This window comes from Nanorana parkeri, unplaced genomic scaffold (genome assembly GCF_000935625.1).
Source record: "Nanorana parkeri isolate BGI_ZX_2015 unplaced genomic scaffold, ASM93562v1 scaffold752, whole genome shotgun sequence".
Taxonomy (NCBI): Eukaryota; Metazoa; Chordata; class Amphibia; order Anura; family Dicroglossidae; genus Nanorana; species Nanorana parkeri.
The window spans coordinates 531,072-550,539 of NW_017307020.1; the positions used below are offsets into that span (position 1 = coordinate 531,072).

Below are 19,468 nucleotides of genomic sequence, written 5' to 3' on the forward strand. Positions count from 1 at the left end.
CTTTTACATTGATTACAATTTTCTGACTAGATAGAACTTTGGACAGGTCATTTGCTATCTGTATCCCTGTTCAAAAGATATATTTTCTCTTTCTGTTCTTTCTGCCGCTCATCACCTGAACAGGAAGTGATGATAAATCCCCCTCATGTGGACACACTGCTATGACAAAGCTTTTACACCTTGTAGTAAAAATGTTTTTTTTATTTCTGTGTTTCCATTGGGTGGATTTCTTCTCACTTCCTGTTCTGTTAAATTAACAGGAAGTGAGAGCAAATTTCCAAACAAGGGACACATAGCACAGTGGACAGAAGTTCTGAAATTTCCACACGTTATCCAAAACTAAAACGAGAAGGTGTTTGCTACAGGGCTTTTAGTGGCTGCAGATGCATATAATGCTTTGTCATATAGAACCACTAAACCAAATTTTCTTTCAGTTACAGAACATGGTTGTGATAACACACAGGGTTCAGTCTGAAACCAGGAGCATAATACATGACATTTTTCTGATTGCTTATTTTTGGTTTATTTTAGTCCCTATGGAGTTGTAGCAATTTCCTGGTCTGCTGATGTCTAATTAGTGAAATACAAATGACATATTATTCAGCTTAGTGAATAAATCAGAATTTTCATTGTTTTTTGTCATGGTATTTTAGCACCAAATTTGCAAACCTTGAGCTTCTGCTAAAGAAGAATTATCAGTCGTTGGTCTTTATATGTTGACAGTGTGTATCTAGGTGTTAAAAGACTGATTTTGGCTTTGGTAAAGGAAACTTGTCATGAGAGAAGGCCACCATTGTTGACCGAACATGCTGGTCCAATGGACTTTAATACTTTGAGTCATTGACACTGAAGTTCTACCTTCACTCAGACTTGACTTGCTGAATAGTTTAATAGTTGTTTGTGATCTGTTATTTAGAAAGTGTTGAAGCCACGGGCAGCTCGCATTTTCAGAAGGAGAGCAAAAAAACATCATCCATACCTCCCTCATGATAGGATATACCCACTCTCCCTCTTCTCTATGCCCTCCATTTAACCACAGCACTTTCCTTCTTCTCTATACGTCTCACCCTCCCAACCACTGCCCCACTCTCCCTCTTCTCTGTGCCTCTTTCCCCAACTCAGACTTCCTCTTCCCTATGTATGCCTGCCTTCCTTTTTATCACCCCCCACTTAGCTTATTTCTCCATGCCAGCCCTTTCCACCAACCCATGTTCTTCCCATAGCTTTCCTCCCCCAGACCCTTGACCCATGATCCTCCCTCACTTTCCCCTGCTCCTTGTCTATCATATCTCTATCTCTCTCTTTCTCTGCCTTGCTCTCACCTTTTTGTTTTTCTTACTAGCTCCCTCTTTTAAATTATCACCTTGCTACATTACCAATTTCATTACACATTCGTCTTATTGACGGTATGGGCTTATCTTTTAGAAGTATCAAATATCAGCTTTAATTTCCTATTAATAAGCTCCAACTTTCACATACTAGAAATATATTCCAGATGATAACCATGACTCCTTCACTATCTACAGGTGAAACTCGAATAATTAGAATATCGTGCAAAAGTAATTGCAGTAATTGCTGCAAAAGGGGCCCAAACCAAGTACTGAGTACATATGCATGCTTGTACTTTTCAGAGGTCCGATATTGTTCTATGTACAATCCTTGTTTTATTGATTGCATGTAATAATCTACTTTTTTGAGGTTGTGGATTTGGGGTTCTTGGGGTTTTCATGAGCTGTAAGCCATAATCATCACAATTATGACAAATCACGGCTTGAACTATCTTGCTTTGCATGTAATGAGTCTATCTCATATATTAGTTTCACCTTTTAAGTTGCATTGTTGCATTAGTGAAATAAATGAACTTTGCACGATATTCTAATTATTCGAGTTTCACCTGTATATATTTCTCCATCGGTCTGTCTGTCTATCTCTTTCTGACAGCATGGTATGGATACTAGTTTTCTAATGCATTTGCTTCTTTTATGTCATTCGTCAGGAAGAAATTGCTGTAGCGTGGGATGTGATCCGCACAGAGCCGATTGTAGTTCGCCTCCACTGTTCTCTCACACAGTATTTAAATGGCCCAGGTTAGTAGCAGTTCAGAGTTAAGTCTTAAAGGGAAACAGTAATTTTTATTTTAGGATACCTTTGACTGGCCCAAATTACAAATACTTTGCCACTTAAAAAAGTAAACGTTTCCTTATGGAAATGTTAGTTGCCTGGCTGTCTCTGGCCTGGATGTTTTTTGACTTATGGATCTGACTCGGATCAAGCATGCAGCTTCTGATGCCAGAGCAGATTCAGAATTCCGCAAGGTATGGAAGCCATTCAACCAAACAGCCAGGCAATTTTTATTTTTAGTAGGTGAGTTCAGTAATGACAGTCAACTTATTTTCTCAGCAAGAAGCGCACCTACAACAATTTGCACCCCTGGCGCCCCGTCCAGCTTCTGGCAACCGGTGACGTTACTTGTTGCCAGGATCTGAGCGGGATGCTGACTAGATGTCCCTAGATGCTAAGATCTAGGCGGGGAGATGTGTAAGGACTATGCTCTTAGCAACCCGGACACTCAGGCTGGCGTCCCACCAGGATATACATCTCGCCACCATCTCTGGTTGCTAAGAGATGTGTATGGGCCTGACCCACAGTGACCTCTTGACTTTTTTTTCTCTCCCCACCCCTCCTCCATACACATCTACCTGCCCTGGTTCTTAGCAACCCAGGACGCTCTGGCTGGCGTCCTGCCCAGCTCCTGGCAACCAGTGATGTCACTGGCTGCCAAGAGCTGGGCAGCACACCAGCCAGAGTGTCCCTGTTTGCTAAGAGCCAGGCAGGGAGATATGTATGGGAGGGGGGTGGAGAGAGAAAGAAAAAGTCAGAGGTCACTGTGGGTCAACAAACTTTTGCTGACCCAAAGATGGTTGCCCCCCTTCAAATGGCGTCCAGGGCATCTGCCATATGTGCCATACCCTGGATATTCCACTGTTCTCAACAAAGGTTTACCTTCAGTGGCATCTGTCGTCAAAGCAAAATGCTGGAATGAGAAGCCCCTGAAGGAAGCTGCCATGCTGTGCAATGGAACCTGTTAGGCTTCACTGCCAGCGATGGATGATGCAAGCAGAACCTGACTATGAGTTTGGGGACAGCAGCTGCAGACAGAAACTTCTGAGTCCTAGTTACAGGTTCCCTTTAATAAATTTGTGCACAATAGTCAGTCATGCTATTTCTCTTTTTTTGTTTTTGTTTTAGTGCCAACAGTCGACGTCTTTCAGATATCTACAAAGGAAAAGTTCGGTTTGGGACACCAGTTGAAAAAGTAAGTGAATGTTACAAACTCGTCATTATTCTGCTAATGTGACCTTTGCCCAATAACAGGACTGAAGGCTGCCTTAGGCACAGCTGAATAACGATGCCTTTTCGTGCAAGCTCCTCCTCTTGTGTCATGTGACTTTAAAACAACGGCGTCAGTGTAACAGTGTTTCATGTTACCAACTAAATTTGGGTGATATTTAAGTTTTGCATGTCTCTTCTGCCAAAAATCCCTACCTCCCAGACATTTTATTTTAACTTAACTTCCGCTTTAGGTGTCAATCTATCCAACAGTGTCACCCACTGGCTTCTGATATCTCATGATATCTCAGGACTCCAGTGGTAATATCTTCCTGATATAGATCTAGGTCTGTGTCTGCATGCCTGGGAGTTTGGGATGTCCCCGTCCACCTTTGGGTCTTGTTGAATTCTACATAGTATTAAATAAAATAAATGTATCTCCAGGGATATATAACACTGAGTTAAAGTGATGATATAGTGAAAAGGATTTAAGCTATTTCTAATGCTGATGAAATCGCTTACAATTGATGCTGCTTCTTGATGATTAAAAGCTTCCAGCAGAATCAACTGGTGCCCTATTGATTGGCCCTGCTATCCTATTTTACAGTGGCTCCTTTCCCTCGCAGGGTCCTTTTGAGTCATCCTTATGTGTGCTAGTAAGCTGTGTGTGTCACCACAAACACACAGACACGGCAAGTCACTTCCCTTCTCCCTCCTCCTTCCCCCTCCAAGCTAGTAGATGGACAGCTGCTGGAGTTGGAGAGTTTAATTCTACTATAGCTCACATCTACCAAGTCTGAAATATTCATTTTGGGTAGGTTAACCCTCTTTATACAGTTAGGGTCCATTCATATCTATGGTTTAGTTTTTGTTTTCACTGATGCAAAAAACTGCTTTTAACCTTTTCGCTGCTAAGACTTACCTCGGTGGCAGCGGGCCCATTTAAACAGACTAAAGCCATGGGGACTCTGCTTACAATTGTAAAGCCAGCTGCCGACTTTAGACGCAATTCTGCTGGCTCAGCTGCTGCCAGATCGCTTCCACGGTACGGTAAAGTGGCCGCCCCCCGCCCAACACCCCCGCCATATTTTCGGGGCTCTGCTGCCCCTTCTGCGGACCTGGGACTGGCATCTCGCGGCAGGAAGCTGGGGAGGAAAGCGGCGACCTTCCATTCACCAATCTCCTCCTCGTTCTATGGGACCGGGAGTGACGCGTATTTCATCACTTGCGGTCCCAAAGCTATCACTGCTCGTCTCCTGAAGCGCAGCAATAAGCTATTGAAGTGCGATCTGCACTTCAATAGCTTATTTAAAGTGGAAAGGTGACACTAGGGGTCTTTAGGACCCCCAGTATCACCTTAAAGAGGATCTGTCACCTCCAATATGCTATCACATGGGGCCCCCCTATATGATAGCAATTAAAAGAGAACTATGGGGTAAGTGTTTTTCCCTATAGTTCTCGTTAGGGTCACTGGAGGACATATACTAACTTCCTCCCGTGGCCCAAAGCTCAGTATATAGCGGGCTATTGTCCGCTATATACTGAGAGCGCCGCAGCCGGGACGGATCCCGACAATACTGTCTGGATCCACCCAGCTGCATGAGTGATGGCTGGCTCTGCCTATCTAGAGGCAGAGCCAGCTGTGCCCACCCCCTCCCCTGTCCATTCTTCCACTCAGCGCTAAAGGATTGGAGAGGGGGGAATCCCTGCGGGGAGCAGTGACTGACAGTCACCGCTCTTTGCAGGGAGATGATCAGAAAGTGAGTGAGCGATTGTATGTGTTTGCTCATTTCCTGATCAATAGAGCCGACAGCTTCTTTGTCACAGGTCGGCTCCTTTAAAGTAAAGTAAAAGTGCAACATAAAAATGTGCAACTTCCCCATTTTATTCTACAGGGTATTGGCTTTCAGAAAATATTGGGGTTTGAAGTAATTTTTAGGCCTAACATCTGCATTATAACATGTATGCAAAAAACAAAGGCCCTGGCAGCGAAAGGGTTAATGGGCCCTTAAAAAAAAAATTACCTTTTTTTGACCAGCTCAGCACACCACAAAACACGGCACATTCAAATCTGTGTGTATATCTCTACACATGTCAACACATGCAGACAAGTGTCAATTGAGACAGAATATCAGTGCAATGTTTCTGCTGCCAGACTGAAAATGAACAAAGAAATTGAGTTGCCGTGTTTGAACCTCCCAGGCACCTACATTAATATTATTATTATACAGGATGTATATAGTGTCAACAGTTTCCACAGCACTTTACAAAATAAAGGTTGACAATACAGTTACGATACAATTCAGTACAAGAGAATTAGGAGGGTCCTGCTTGTGAGGGCTCACAATCTAAAAGAACATGTAAGGATTGAAGGGTTAGTTATAGTGAGTGATAGCTTGAAGACTTGTATCTGCCACCTTACCATAGAAATGCCATGGATGTGGAAGGCCCCTTTCACACAGGCAGCAGCTGTTCTGATCAGCAGAGGGTGCTTGCACAGAACCTCTGCTGATCGGAGTAGTATGGAATGGATGCGACTTTTGTCTTTCTGTCCATGTACCTTCAGTTTTTCAGAACTAAATGGACTCAAGTTAGGTCTGTGGCCAGTCTGATGTAAGCAGGCATTTACATCTGATTACCTCTGATCCATCATGTTCAGGTCCACCATAAGGCCTCATTTACACGAGAAAAGGCCGGCACGTACAGCTCCGTGCTGCGTGCACAGGCATATCGGGCAGCTCCCGGGAATGACAGCTGCTGCGTCTGATTAGTACGCAGCTCCTGTCCTTCTCTATGGGAGTACGTGGCCGTATGCCGCTCTATGTTCACCCCAAGTGCAGGTCCGTACGGGTGCGGGTGTCCCGGCTCGGACACAGACAGGATCCATCCTATCAGCGTACGAGTATGGACACCCGCACGGACGTGCAGGGCGGGTGAGCAGGGGGGTGAACTACAAAAGAGAAGGACAGGGGCTGCGTGCTAATCACACGCAGCACCTGTCCTTCCTGGGAGCTGCCCTTTTTCTCGTGTGAATGAGGCCTAATTGAACTCTACTCCATACCTTTTTCTTCATACCTAGACAGACTCGGAGGTAATCAGATGTAATTGGACACATGCCCGTTTACACCTGGCTGCCCCTAGAGTTACATTGGGCTTCCTATAAGATCCACCTGAAAAACTGACAGGTGAATATGATCGGACCACCCGTGTGAAAGGGGGCCTTGTACATGGAGAAGGCGAATTTGGTTGGATTCCACGTATTGCACAGAAAACACTCGTTATTCACTGATTCTTATTATTAATGTTCACACAGGATCATGCAGACGTTTGTAATGCAGCAATGGAAACAGAGCAAAGAAAAGTTGATTTGTTCGCACAAGAAGATGTCGGAGAAGAAGGTGAAGTCTCCACTGCACATTTTTTCTACACTGCGCAGGTACGTTATCACAAACGTGTCTACCAGAACTCCTCTGACTCTACGGTTACATACGTGTCTACAGCAACCACAAAGTGTACAGACTCGAAGAGCTATTTGTTTCCTGTCAGACCGAAAGTTCACAAGAAACCTCATTCTCTGTGTACTTAGTCTCACATTTCTTTATCTGTTAGATGTCAACTAAAGTATAACTGAAAGATCAAATCTTCTACCATGATTGCTCTGTGGTTATATTTCTACTGTGGTTGTCTCACATGGAGTATTAACTGTTAGCATACAGCTAAATACAAAGTTGGTATATAGTACATGTACATTATATGAACTTTTTTACCTGCCAAGCTAGTTGTCATACTGACTTGCCCCACTTGTGATTCATCATGTCTCGCTGCAAAGCCAGGATTTATTTATTGCAGGCTGACAATTTACACAGCACTTTACATGCACATCATGCCCTGTCCTCAATGAGCTTACAATAGGTCCTTATGTTACATATACGGTTTAGACTGGAGCTAATTAACCTAGCAGCATGTCTTTGGAATGACAGAGAAAGCTCACACAAGCACAAAGAGAACATGCAGACTCCATGCAGGTGAATTCCTGGCCAGGATTCAAACCCAAGACCCAGGTTTTGTGCTGCTCAGGATTCTGCATCATCTTTCCTAAACCCCAGTCTACACACTATACTAAAAGGGTAGACTAGAGGTCATCCTATACCTTATTTTTCCTTTAATCATGATTAAACACCTCCCTCTTCCTCCAGCTTCCAGTGCCTGAAACATTTTAGCATGGTAGTATTGTTCAATGCAGTTAGGTGTCATTGGCTCATGGTGAGGGCACTGGTATGCCTACTCTCAACTTGATATTGGCTTTAGGGGAGCTTTGGATATAACCTGATATATGATCATAACTTACCCTAAAGTGATTGTGCTAGCAGCATTTAAATAATAAATGTAAATCATTTTGAATGAATACATGTCTAGAACAAAGCCGGCCATACAGCAGCAGAATTACATTCGAAGATGTTTATTTTCGCAACGTTCATTCAATTTTGTAATTGTTAATGGGAACAAATCGACAATCATTTTCTACCATAGTCAGCCAAAAAATTGAAAGAGACGGATACAAATTTGTTATCAATTCTTAACTAGACAAACACAAATTCTATTAATGTGGTTATTGTTGTAATGCGCATGTGCTTGGAATTTTTTAACCTGGAAGTAGAACTTTTCTTATCACAAACATACATTGGCATATACTTTCCTGAAATGGAACGTTAGAATTTAACACATTGGCTTGGCAATCAAATGAAATATAATTTGAAATTTGTCGAGCTCATGTATAATGGAATGCTTTAGCAAGTTATTTTTCTGAAATTTTGTCCAAATGTCAGAATGAAATTCTACTTATGTATGGTTAACGTAAGACTAACAGACCTCTATTTACATATAAAGGAGAGCAAATAACACTGTTCAGCACTATGGACAGCTCAGGCCGGCAAATTCACCAGCCAGGTTCAAAGGTGTTTTACAAATGTCTATGAAGGTAGCATTCGCTGTTCACTGGATGTCACATTCATCTGGCGCACATTCACACTGTTATTGATTGAGTGGACATAAGATGCCAGTGGTATGTGGACAAATGTCACCAGGATGAATTGCTATAAAAGATTCATTGGTAATTTGCCATTAAACCTTTAAACGTATATCTTACCATCTTACCATGTATAAATAGTAAATAATTATTGTCTAAGGACTTGTTCACACCAATTACAGTGCGTTCCCCCCCTTCTTTGTTCTGGGGTGTGGTGGGGCATTCAAGTCAATGGCCTGCAGCCACCCCCCAAAGATCAGTACAGCCACTGCATTTGTCAACCTGTCACTGATTTTTTACATCCATATGGGGATGGATTAATGGCCCTGGATGCAGTCTGTCTGAGTCCAGGGCCTTGTATTTGTCCCTGCAGGGATGTGAACAGTCAAATGTGATTTATACAGCTGCTGCGTCTGTCAGCATGTCATTGATTTTTTACAGGCCGGTGGCCTAGGTTGCACAGAACAGCTGTAATTTCTGGGCACATAAACACACGCATGTACAGCCCTCTCTGGTTGTGTGAATGAGCCTTTATATGTATTTTATTTGCATATTTAGCTGGTTGCCAGGTGTCTTTTCAGCTTTAAAGTGTCAGTCACTTTTCAATGGGGTTGGTTTCTGTTGGTGACTGCATTTTGCATGATGCTCTTTGTCGTATTAAGTAAACCAATATGTTATTCTAACTATATACTCATTGAGGCCAGAGAAAGCATACACTGACTTACTTCCCTATTTTCATAGGTCGCCAAGTTATCCCCCTCCTGGATGTGGTAAAAGCAAAGTGAAGCTGAAATCTGAGCAGGACGGTATCTCTAAAACCCACAAACTCCTGAGAAGGACTTGTTCTAGCACAGTGAAACCTGAAGACATGTGTAACCCAAAATCTCACAGGAACTTTGGCCGGTCGCTGTCCAGTGACCCCAGGGCGGAGCAGCCGATGGGCTTGAAACCACACAAACTTTTGAACCGCCAGTGTTCTACAGCCATTAAGCAGGAGGAATGCATCCCCCTGAAACAACATAAACTCTTAACTCGTTCTTGTTCTGGGGACCCCAGATGTGAGCACAACAGCACCTTGAAGCCGCATAAACTTTTAAGCAGGTCTTATTCTAGTAATCTTCGTATGGAAGAGTTAGATGGACTCAAGAACCACAAACTACTCAGCAAGACCTGTTCCAGTGCCCCTAAATCATCCAAAATGGACCTTTTGAAAGAACCTATCGCAGAGGGCAGGAGGCTCTCTCTTACCTCAGGGCTGATTGGTATATTAACGCCAGCTGCATCATCACAACCTGCTGTGCGTACCCCGGTATTGTTAATATTTCTTGTTGTTTGCTAATGCTCTATCAGGTTTCAGCCACTCTAGTTTGAAGGGAATATTCTATAGGAATACACGATCTTCCATTCCTGCTTGAAGGCGCATTCTGTGATAAGCACATGCTTATCCCAGGCCAGTGATTCACAAAGTAGAGGAGCAAGGATAAGGATGACAGCCGTAGAGCATGTGTGTTCAAAAACAAGTCAGCAGTGTCAGCTCTTGTATTTGTACTTTGACGAGTCACCTTTGAAGCCTAATTGAACTTTCAGTTTAAATGAGCTAAATATATTCCAGGTGCATCAAGACAAAAGGCATTTAAAGGTTTACAGTTCATTTTGTTTTGAAAGCTGCCACTGCCTGAGTTGAAAAGTGTGTCCTCTGCTAGTATCCTGCAGAGTATGACCTTTGCTCTCCATGTGGAAACAGTGGTCTCTTTGCTGCTTTGCAGAGGTCTAACCAGTTCCAAGTCATGCTCTATGTTGATTGGGGAGCATAGCTCTCACAGCAGTGGCTATGTTGGACGTCTGCAGAGAGACCACTGCTTCTACATAGAGAGCAAACTCTGCAGCAAGCTTTCAAGGGACAGACTTTTCTTCTCATATTGTGGCTGCTTTAAAAAAAAAAAAAAAGTGTAAGAGTTTGCACACCTTTTGTTTTGATGCACCTGGAATGTATTTAGCGGAATTAAACTGAAAGTTTAATTGAGCTTTAAACATTTCATAGATTTTTTATGTTTTGGATGGAGCAGGTGGGTTAGGTCCCCTTCAGCAAGCAGCTTTTTGTTGAAAGCTGAGCTTATTTTTTCCCAGCCTGTCTTTTATGCCAAAGGGTGGAAGGACACCTCGCTTATGGATTCCAGCACTTCCCAAAAAAAAATTCTAACCAAAACATAGAAATTAATTACAAGCTGGTTGCTCAGTAATTGAAAAACCTGCTTCAGGGCTGGTGCAGACCCTGGCCATCCGGGAGGCGCATCCTCGGACAGGCAGTTGCACACAGTGGTTGCCGCGTGGCCCCATTGATTTCAATGGAGTTACATCTGCGTGGCCCCATTGATTTCAATGGAGTTACATCTGCGTGGCAATTGCAGGCTTTAGCCGCAATCGTGTTTGATTGCACGGGCGGAATTGCGGTGGGAAACCGCGCGTTCCACCCGGTGTGACTGGGGTTTCATTAAAAAATAATGCACGCCAGGACGATCGGCGGTGGTGGGCGATTCTGTTACCGCGCGGCCATCCGTGCAGTTTCGTGCAGGATTGCCATGAGGTCACGGATCGCCATAGTGTGAACCTGGCCTTACTTAAAAGGTGAACTTCAGGCAAACATCTAAATACACAGATGAAATACGAAAAAAATAGCTGTTTTTACCTGAATACAAATGAGTTGTATTACTATTCATTCAGTCCTGAAATTTACACAGCCACATAAGACAGCACAGCTTTTCAGTTACAGTGAAGGAACCTAGTGGTGTCATCTCACCATCCCCGGCCTGAGTGAAATAACACAATGCTGTCCCCCTCCCAATTCGATGTTGGCTGTATAAGGGATCACAAAAGGCTGATATCAAGTCAAATTTAGGTTCTTAACGTACACATTTATTGATACATTAATCTAATGATTTTTGTATTTTATATCTGCCTGTAGTTCAGCTTTAACTCTTTTTATTATCTTTTAATAGTGAAAGACTCCACCCAATACAGAACTATCAGTAGAATCTGTTCACTCCCTGATATGCTTCTTATACAGTATGTCTCATAGACTCCTCTGAAGATATTTGCATGCAGCAGTTTGTATATCTAAACTCTTTCCAGAAATGTATTCTATATCAGGGGTGGGCAACCTTGGCCTTCCAGCTGTGCTTTAACCACAATCCCATCATCCCTCTCTGCCTCTTAGGCCTGGTTCACACCTGGGCGCTTTACAGCGCTGATCGAAGCGCTGTAAAACGCTCAAACTGTCAAGTCCCATTATGATCTATGGGCATGGATCCCACCTGGGCGTATTTCCGAGCGTTGTGACGCCCTACGCCCAAAGAAGTACATGAGCTTCTTTGAGGTGTTTTTCTGCACGCATCCATTAGGATACAGCCGGATAGCTCTTGTAAACGCGCGATTGAAACGCGTTTCGTGGACCACAAATCGCGGTAATACGTCATACGCGCATATTACGAACGCCCAGGTGTGAACCCAGCCTAAGAGTCATATCTGTGGCTGTCAGGGTCTTGCAAGGCCTCATGGAGTTGTAGTTCCACAACAGCTGGAGGACCAGAGTTGCCCACCCTTTTCTATATTGTAGATTGATTATTAGAGGAGTGACAGTAATAATTGGCTCAGTGATAAATCATCCAGGAACTGGTCACTCTGGCAGAGATCACTTAACACTGAACCCTTATCAGATTGTAAACTTCTTGCCAGCAACCAAAACCTTACCAATACAATTATCTTTCTGGGTCCTATTTGAACACCTCATGTCTGAGGGTTCATACATACAACCTCGATATCAGCTTTTCTCAACTTTTTTTATAATCACAACACCCTTTAAAAGTATAAAAAAAATATTGGATTTTAAGGGATGGACTCCACACAAAAACAAAAAAAGTGGGGTTTCCTCTTTACATCAAATCCCCCCTTCAAATTAGAGCCCCCCCCTTTCACATCAAAATGCCCCTTTACATCAGGCCCCCCCTTCATAATAGAAGCCCCCTTTATATCATAATCCTCAGTCATCCTTTATATCAGAGTCCTACCATCCCAAGATTTCAAGGCACCCCTGAGGAAGCCAGAAGGCACCCCATGGTGCCACGGCACATTGGTTAAGGAAAGCAGCTCTATGCCAATATCAAATAGAATTGAAATATCAAACAGTTACATTACAAACAATCTTTAATTTGATAAAGATATCTAAAAACCTTTAAACCTTCAAGAAGGCCCCACTTCTACAATGACAAACACACGTAATCAAACATCCCCTGGATTCTGAAGCTATCCCCAACCTGCCACCACCAATACATGGGTATCTCTGTATAACCGGGTACCGCGGCCGCTTACCATGGGTATCTCTATATATTTCCTATATGTACACCTGCTGACCTGACCAGGAGAGGAAGTAAGGGAAACTGATACAGCGCCAACAGTTTGCACAGCGCTATACAATAAAGGGAGACAGTACATTTACATACAATTAAATACCAGAAGATTAGGAGAGACCTGCTATTGAGAGCTTACAATCTAAAATAACAATGTGACAGGTTCACATAATGGAATTACTCAGGTTTTTGGGGACTGCAAGGTATGTGGTATAATGCCCTTGCTGTATATACACTGAGTGGCCAGATTATTATGACCAACCCATCAGTAGCTGTATTTCTAGAATCCTTCTGAAGATGTGACTTTGGCTTTTGTTGTCATTGTCATTGGCTGTCATAACTTGGGTGAGTTGTCCTTGCTGTGGCCTGCTTATGCAATGTACTGAAAACAAGAGTGCAGAAATTCCCAGCTGTCCTTATAATGACAATAAGATGAATTGCTTATATTGATTATCCTAATGACTCTAATGATAGCTACATATATTGTATGTTGTAGGAAAGCCTTCGCCTCCTCTTTTATATCTAATTAATTAATCTGCCAGCAGCAGCTTTCTTGGTCCTGAATTTTAAAGCTTTTCATCCTTTGGGACATGGGCTCATGGGCAGGACATCTGTCTTTGCCTTGTCGCCTTGTTGCCTGCTCAGTGGAAAGTGAACGCAGCTTAAATGGGCCGCAAAGTTGTAATCTGCTTGATGCTGTGAAAGGTTCTGTGTCGGCACTTCAGGTGTCCGTACACATGCAAATCTGTGTTCCGTAATGCCAGGGGATTGTACAACTGCCTGTCCGTAAAACTGACCACATTGCTGAACCTTCTGTGATCTTCATACTTCTCCTGATTCTGAGCTTTAAAGAAAAGGGAACCAGCAGTCGTAACAATTTTTTACTTTCAAGATCCCATTAAAGGGTCAGTTTACCTAAAAGTGATATTTTAGTTATTGATGCTGACTGGCGAGCCCCTGGCTGCCTACATGCTCTAGAAATGCCAATAGCGAGAGCTCCCTGACATATTTCCCAACCCTGTTCCTGCCTGCCTATGAGTTTTATGTGTTCTCTCTCACCATTGTGTGTCCCAGCTCCTTGTATTCTATTCTACATAATATAAATACATAAATATCCCAACAGGGTAGGTAGCATGAGATCCCCATATATAGAACATATATACACCCAGGATCTTTAAGTGTATGTAAACCCTAACAATTAACATCTCTTTTTTTATTCCTTTTTGGTCTGTTAAATATGCCATTTAAAGTGTTGTCTTTGTTTGTTTGATAGATGCAAAAATACCTGTTAATCCTGCCAAAAAGTCTAGTAAGCTGATAACTTTATGCACACTCTGCTTCTGCTGACTGCTTCTAATGGTTATCAGTTACCATCGCTTTCTGTGGATTACAGAACCCCCCTCCACCATGTTTTGGGGAGGAAGAGGGGGAGTTCTGTAATCCTAACACACTGCCTGTTCTAGGGTGACAACATCAGTCTTGCATAGACATAGAACAGTTGTCCTGTCTCAACCACCGATTTATGTATTTAAACATAGCTCCTGACCCCCGTTTGTACAAATCTTATGATCATCTACTGAGGTGGTGGAATCCACAGACAGGGTCCAATTCACCAAGAAGACTTAGAGAAGAATCCAGTGTAGTTTATTCAGGCTAGACAATACAGAGGATGTGATTCCTTGTCATTCACAGATGTGGAAAGACATTTCTTTCTGGAAGCCTTGTAACACCAAGTTTAGAACCCTCTTAACACAGGGAGGGAGACGGTTAAACAAAAATGGGGAGGAGAGGTTGTGAGTGTCTTAACTAATTAGCTGCACCAATATACACAAAACAATATGGGTTAAGGGCCTCGACACACCATCAAGAGTGCGTTCGGCCTCTGGAATGCACTGGAACACAACCCGGCCAGCTCACTTAGTTTTGGGGCGGGAGAGGGCGGGGCATTTAACTGAATGGCACTACAGCCACTGCCCCAACCACGGTGCGATCGGCGGCACCCGAACGCGTGGCACATTAAAAAATCTGCCTTATAACCTATATTTAATTATGTATCACACTTGTCACTTTACGGAGCATGGTGAAATAAAGCCATTTTAGGAATATTTACCATGGACACCCTTCTTTTAAATAATCAGATTAGTAAATGAAGAGACACTCGTGGTATTGCCTAAGCAAATGTTGATGGGCCCCAGAGTCTTGTTGCCTTGCAATCTCCTTGCCTATTTACTTCACTCTCCACTGCCCAGGGCACATTTAGACAACATGCTGTCATAGGCTTTGCTAAATGAGATAGCCCTTTTGTACAAGCCGTGCTCTTTGTGTCATGTGTTTATTTCACTAAAAAGTAATGGTAGAATGTGCTGTTGGAAGCAACATGGTATCTGATTTATCTACAGAGATGACTTGTACCAATACAGGCCACCAAACAAGAGAAAGGAGAGAGGGCCAGAGCATTCGGTGCTCCATAGCTGCACATGAACAAAGGGGCAGGATGCTTGTGCTGATGTCATTCACCTTATATGGCCCTATTAGGTCAATTGAATTCCCCGGCTGCTGCTGAAGGAGCTGCCTTCCGAGTTTGGAGGAGCACCGTCTGTGCTTGGAGAAGCTCAGTTTCGGATAGGATTCGTTCTGAACCTGAGCTCATCCCTAATAAAGAGTCTTCTATCTTCTCTTAATATCCCCTGCACCGTCTTCCCTCTATGGTTCTCTTCCTGAATATAGACACAAATATCCAGAGGTGACATATAAGGGGAACAAAATAAGGATAAAGTCACAATCTGAACTTGTAGTGCTGCCCCTCCGAACCTGCTGCACAGGGCACTGGCACACAAGTGCTGTTATGTTGAATGCAAACCTGATCACAGCAGGCACCCAGTGCAAGCCTCTTGATGATTACATAAATCAACCTATGCACTATTCAGGAGCTTTGTCACCGGATTTAAGCTTTAATGTGTTAGAACTCAGATCCCAGGACTTTGAGTGGCAGAAAGTGGTTTAATTTGAGTCTGATGTAGACTTACAGTGGAGGATTAAGTTAGTAGATTGCATTTAAGGCAGAAATGTAACAGGAAATGCATGTGACATGGGTGTGTTATCAGCATAGTCTGCTCTCTTGGAACTATCAGGGTTGTTTCCTTCATCTCACAGTAGACAAAAGACCATGTGACCATGTTCTGAAACTCCTGTGATATGATGGTTTGTTATTGCATAATCCATTGTTCTCTAAGGACCATTTCACACAGATGCCTGTCAGTTCTGATCAGCAGTGGATCCGTGCATGGATCCCCTGCTGATCGGAGCAGTTCAGAACAGATGTCGGTGAACTGAATTTACCAGATCCATGTTGTTCTATGGGGAGCTGGATGTAAGCAGACATGTGTCTGTTTACATCACATTACCCCATATCCGTCAAGATCAGGGCCTGATTTTCCAGTCCTGGATGGAATCTGGGATAATCAGATGTAATCGGACACACACATCCGTTTAGATTTTGCTGCCCATAGACTAACATTGGGCTTCCTGGTCCTGATTGGACCACCCGTCTGAAAGGGGCCTAAACCACATGGCTGTGTGCTAAAAGTCCCACTGGAGAGATTTCTCTACTTGTCCTGGAGAATTAACTACAAATGAGAGGAAATGTCTGCAAAGTGAGGGGAAATCACGTTTTAGACAGCTGCCACTGGAACAAGTGTTCCTGTTCCAGTAACAAATGTAAAATTTCGGATTTCCCATCACTGCCTGCACCAGTTTTAATGGTCACCTGGATAAAAAGAGAAATGGAATCTCCCTTGCAGGTACCAGCAGCAAGCAACAGTACCAGTAACAGCAATACAAACCTGACGGGGTTTTACACTTCCCCTACTCTGTCCAACACTAAAACCAGTTTTGCCTATTTATACACTTTAACTTTTTATGTAAAGGAAACCTCTATGGAGAATAAATATAGGCTTCCACTGCTGACTTCTCCTTCAAATAGTCAACAATGACCTCTGCCACGTACCTTTTCATCACAGGTTGCCTTCAATGCCTGAATCAAATGTGATAAAGCCATGTATACCTTTCAGTGATATATATTTAAATCATTGTATGTATATTGATCTGTCTTTTAGCCTACCAATAATGCAAAAAGCATGCCAGCACGAGCGCATGGATTTCTCGTCCAGGTAATGTCATGTTCGATGTTGTTTTCATACAAATGCTGCTGTTAATATATGAGTGGAATGGTAGACTTTAAACTGTCACAATGCTTTTTCTGACTAAGAGTAGTTCACAGCAGAAGCTAATAGTGCATTCTTCAACATTTGGGACAAAACTCCACGCTGCTTCTACTCTGCATTCATTTTCCACTTGATGTCTCTGATAAATCCCCTCAGTGCTTTCAGCATTAACCTCTCTTGTTCTTACAGCTATTGGATGAGAGGTAAGGCTGTTGTCTAAGTAACATTCCTCAAGCATTGCTGGACCGTGTACATAAATGTCAGGGCTCCCAATCATGACAGAAAAGTCACAATTGATGAATTCACTAGGGATTAGTCAAATTTGGAGTTTTCATTTTCCTAATAATCCAGCAAGAAACAGCAGAGTTTGTTAAAATGTTGGTGAAATGCATTGGATGCAATGGGAATGCCAAATAAGTTGGATTTTAAGGGTGTGGTGGACTTTAAATGGCTGCTGACGGTTACAGATGGAAAGTTTCAAGGACAACGTACCTAAATACAGCGCTCGTCCAAGGGGGGGGGGGGATCAATCAGAGAAAGGAGGGGAGAAGCGCTCAAAACCAAGCTAAAGACCGGGGCGTTTTTTTGACGGTTACAGAAGCTGACGGTTACGGAAGCTCTTTTTAACTATTCTGGACCTGTGTCAAAAATGGCCCCTCAGTAACTTCATTATTTACTTTTGTTATCACAGAAAGTAAATTAAAAACACAAAGTGAACAAAAAATAGTCAAATAAATGTAAAGCGGCAGCCCACAATTAACAATCCGTTACATACAAAAAAATAGGAAACAAGCACACACACAAAGAACACTGACAGGGTTATTCACAAATGGGTGAAGGGTTTGGAGAAGGCAGGAGAAGTGAACAATCTAGGACAGCATAGCTGAGCTGGAAAGTGAGCTGAATTGGAGAATGTTTCCAAATCAGCTATGTTGTCCTAGATTGTTCACTCCTCCTGCCTTCTCCAAACTCTTCACCCTTTTGTGAATTATAGGGAACAGTGTGTTTGTATTTTATAAGGAACAATGGGGTTGGATGTTAAAAGCATTGATGTGGTTGGTGTTATGGAGTATGGTGTGGTTGGACGTTGTGGGGAACAGTATAGTTGGAAGTTATGAATCGCAGTGTGTTTGGATGGTTTGTAGAACAGTATAGTTGGATAGTATGAAGGACAGCATGGTTAGATGTTTTAGGGAACAGTGTGGCTGGAAGTTATTGAAGATAGTATGGTTGGATGTATTAGGGGACAGTTTGGTTGGACGTTTTAGGTAACAGTGTGGTGAAAGTTATGGGTAATGATGTGGTTGGATGTTGTGGGATAGAATGAGGTTGGACATTATAGGGTACAGTGTGGGTGAAAGCTACGGGGGATCATGTGCTTTGATATTATGGGGTACAGTGTGGTTGGACAATATGAGAGATGGCGTAGTTGGAATTTATGGAGAACAGCATAGTTGGATAAAATAGGTGACAGTGTTGTTAGAAATTGTTATCAGAGACATGTTGTGGCTTATGGAGGATTACTAGTAGCTGCAGTCCATAGGAGTCACACAAGCAGGGTCTTGTTATGCAATGTTTTGGTTTGTTAAGAAGTCTTCTTTGTTAATTATTATTATTATTACATAGTATTTATATAGCGCCAACAGTTTGCGCAGCGCTTTACAATATAAGGAAGACATACAGTTACAATACAATTCAAGACAAGATGGCAAGGTTAATCTGCATTTTTCATTTTTTTTCTCTAAGACAATAGAGTTTGCAGAGCAAAGAATACCTGTGCTCAACGAGTACTGTGTGGTTTGTGATGAGCCCCATGTTTTTCAAAATGGACCAATGCTGAGGGTAAGTGTCTTTGTTTACAAGTATGCCACAATATGTTATATTTGGTGCTCATGCTTCCTAGATATTTTTTTCATGAATAAATCTTTCCAAAATGATCAATATATGTTTTGTTGTGATAACTAAGCATGGGTACAGAGCTTACTTTAGTTTATTAGGTTCTAAGTAAAATGGGTCCAAGGAACACCCTAAAGTGAGGTCCCCAACTTAACCCTTGAGCCCTTCAACTTTTTCTCCCCTGGCAACCATACAAGGCTGCAGATTTCAATTTGCTTTTATAGGAACTGGAGTAATTTCCCCCATAGCCACCAATCAGATTCAGGGCAACTGTAATGCTGATTGGTGGAGGGAAAGTAACTCCAGGAAATACTAAGAAGTTGTTGCAAAAGTGGTTTGGGCACTCATACAAGAAACACCCCTCAGGTCCAAGTTGGAGTGCTGCTACCTTTTTAAGTGGTTGGTAGACCATCCCTCCCCTCTTCATTCAAACATCAAAGCATTCCTCATTAGACGGGATGTGTCCTCAGATTTACAGCCTGACATCGATGTGCCTAGCATGTTAAATTGCAGCTCCTTCAGGTACATGTGTACTTATGGTCCTGAATCTCCTTAGGGCAACCTGTCTAGAGATAGAAATAATAAAACTA

The 19,468-nt window shown here is 42.7% G+C and overlaps 1 protein-coding gene across 2 annotated transcripts in view; it reads left to right on the top strand.

The window, feature by feature from the left end:
• Positions 1–19,468, top strand: part of PARP8 (poly(ADP-ribose) polymerase family member 8) — a 179,014-nt gene that overhangs the window by 121,218 nt on the left and 38,328 nt on the right. For both annotated transcript variants that reach the window (XM_018564454.1, XM_018564455.1), the window contains exons 9-14: positions 1,997–2,087; positions 3,250–3,316; positions 6,644–6,766; positions 9,098–9,653; positions 16,875–16,928; positions 18,729–18,824. In XM_018564454.1, the coding sequence (XP_018419956.1) occupies positions 1,997–2,087; positions 3,250–3,316; positions 6,644–6,766; positions 9,098–9,653; positions 16,875–16,928; positions 18,729–18,824 (987 nt within the window). The remainder of the gene's footprint in view (positions 1–1,996; positions 2,088–3,249; positions 3,317–6,643; positions 6,767–9,097; positions 9,654–16,874; positions 16,929–18,728; positions 18,825–19,468) is intronic.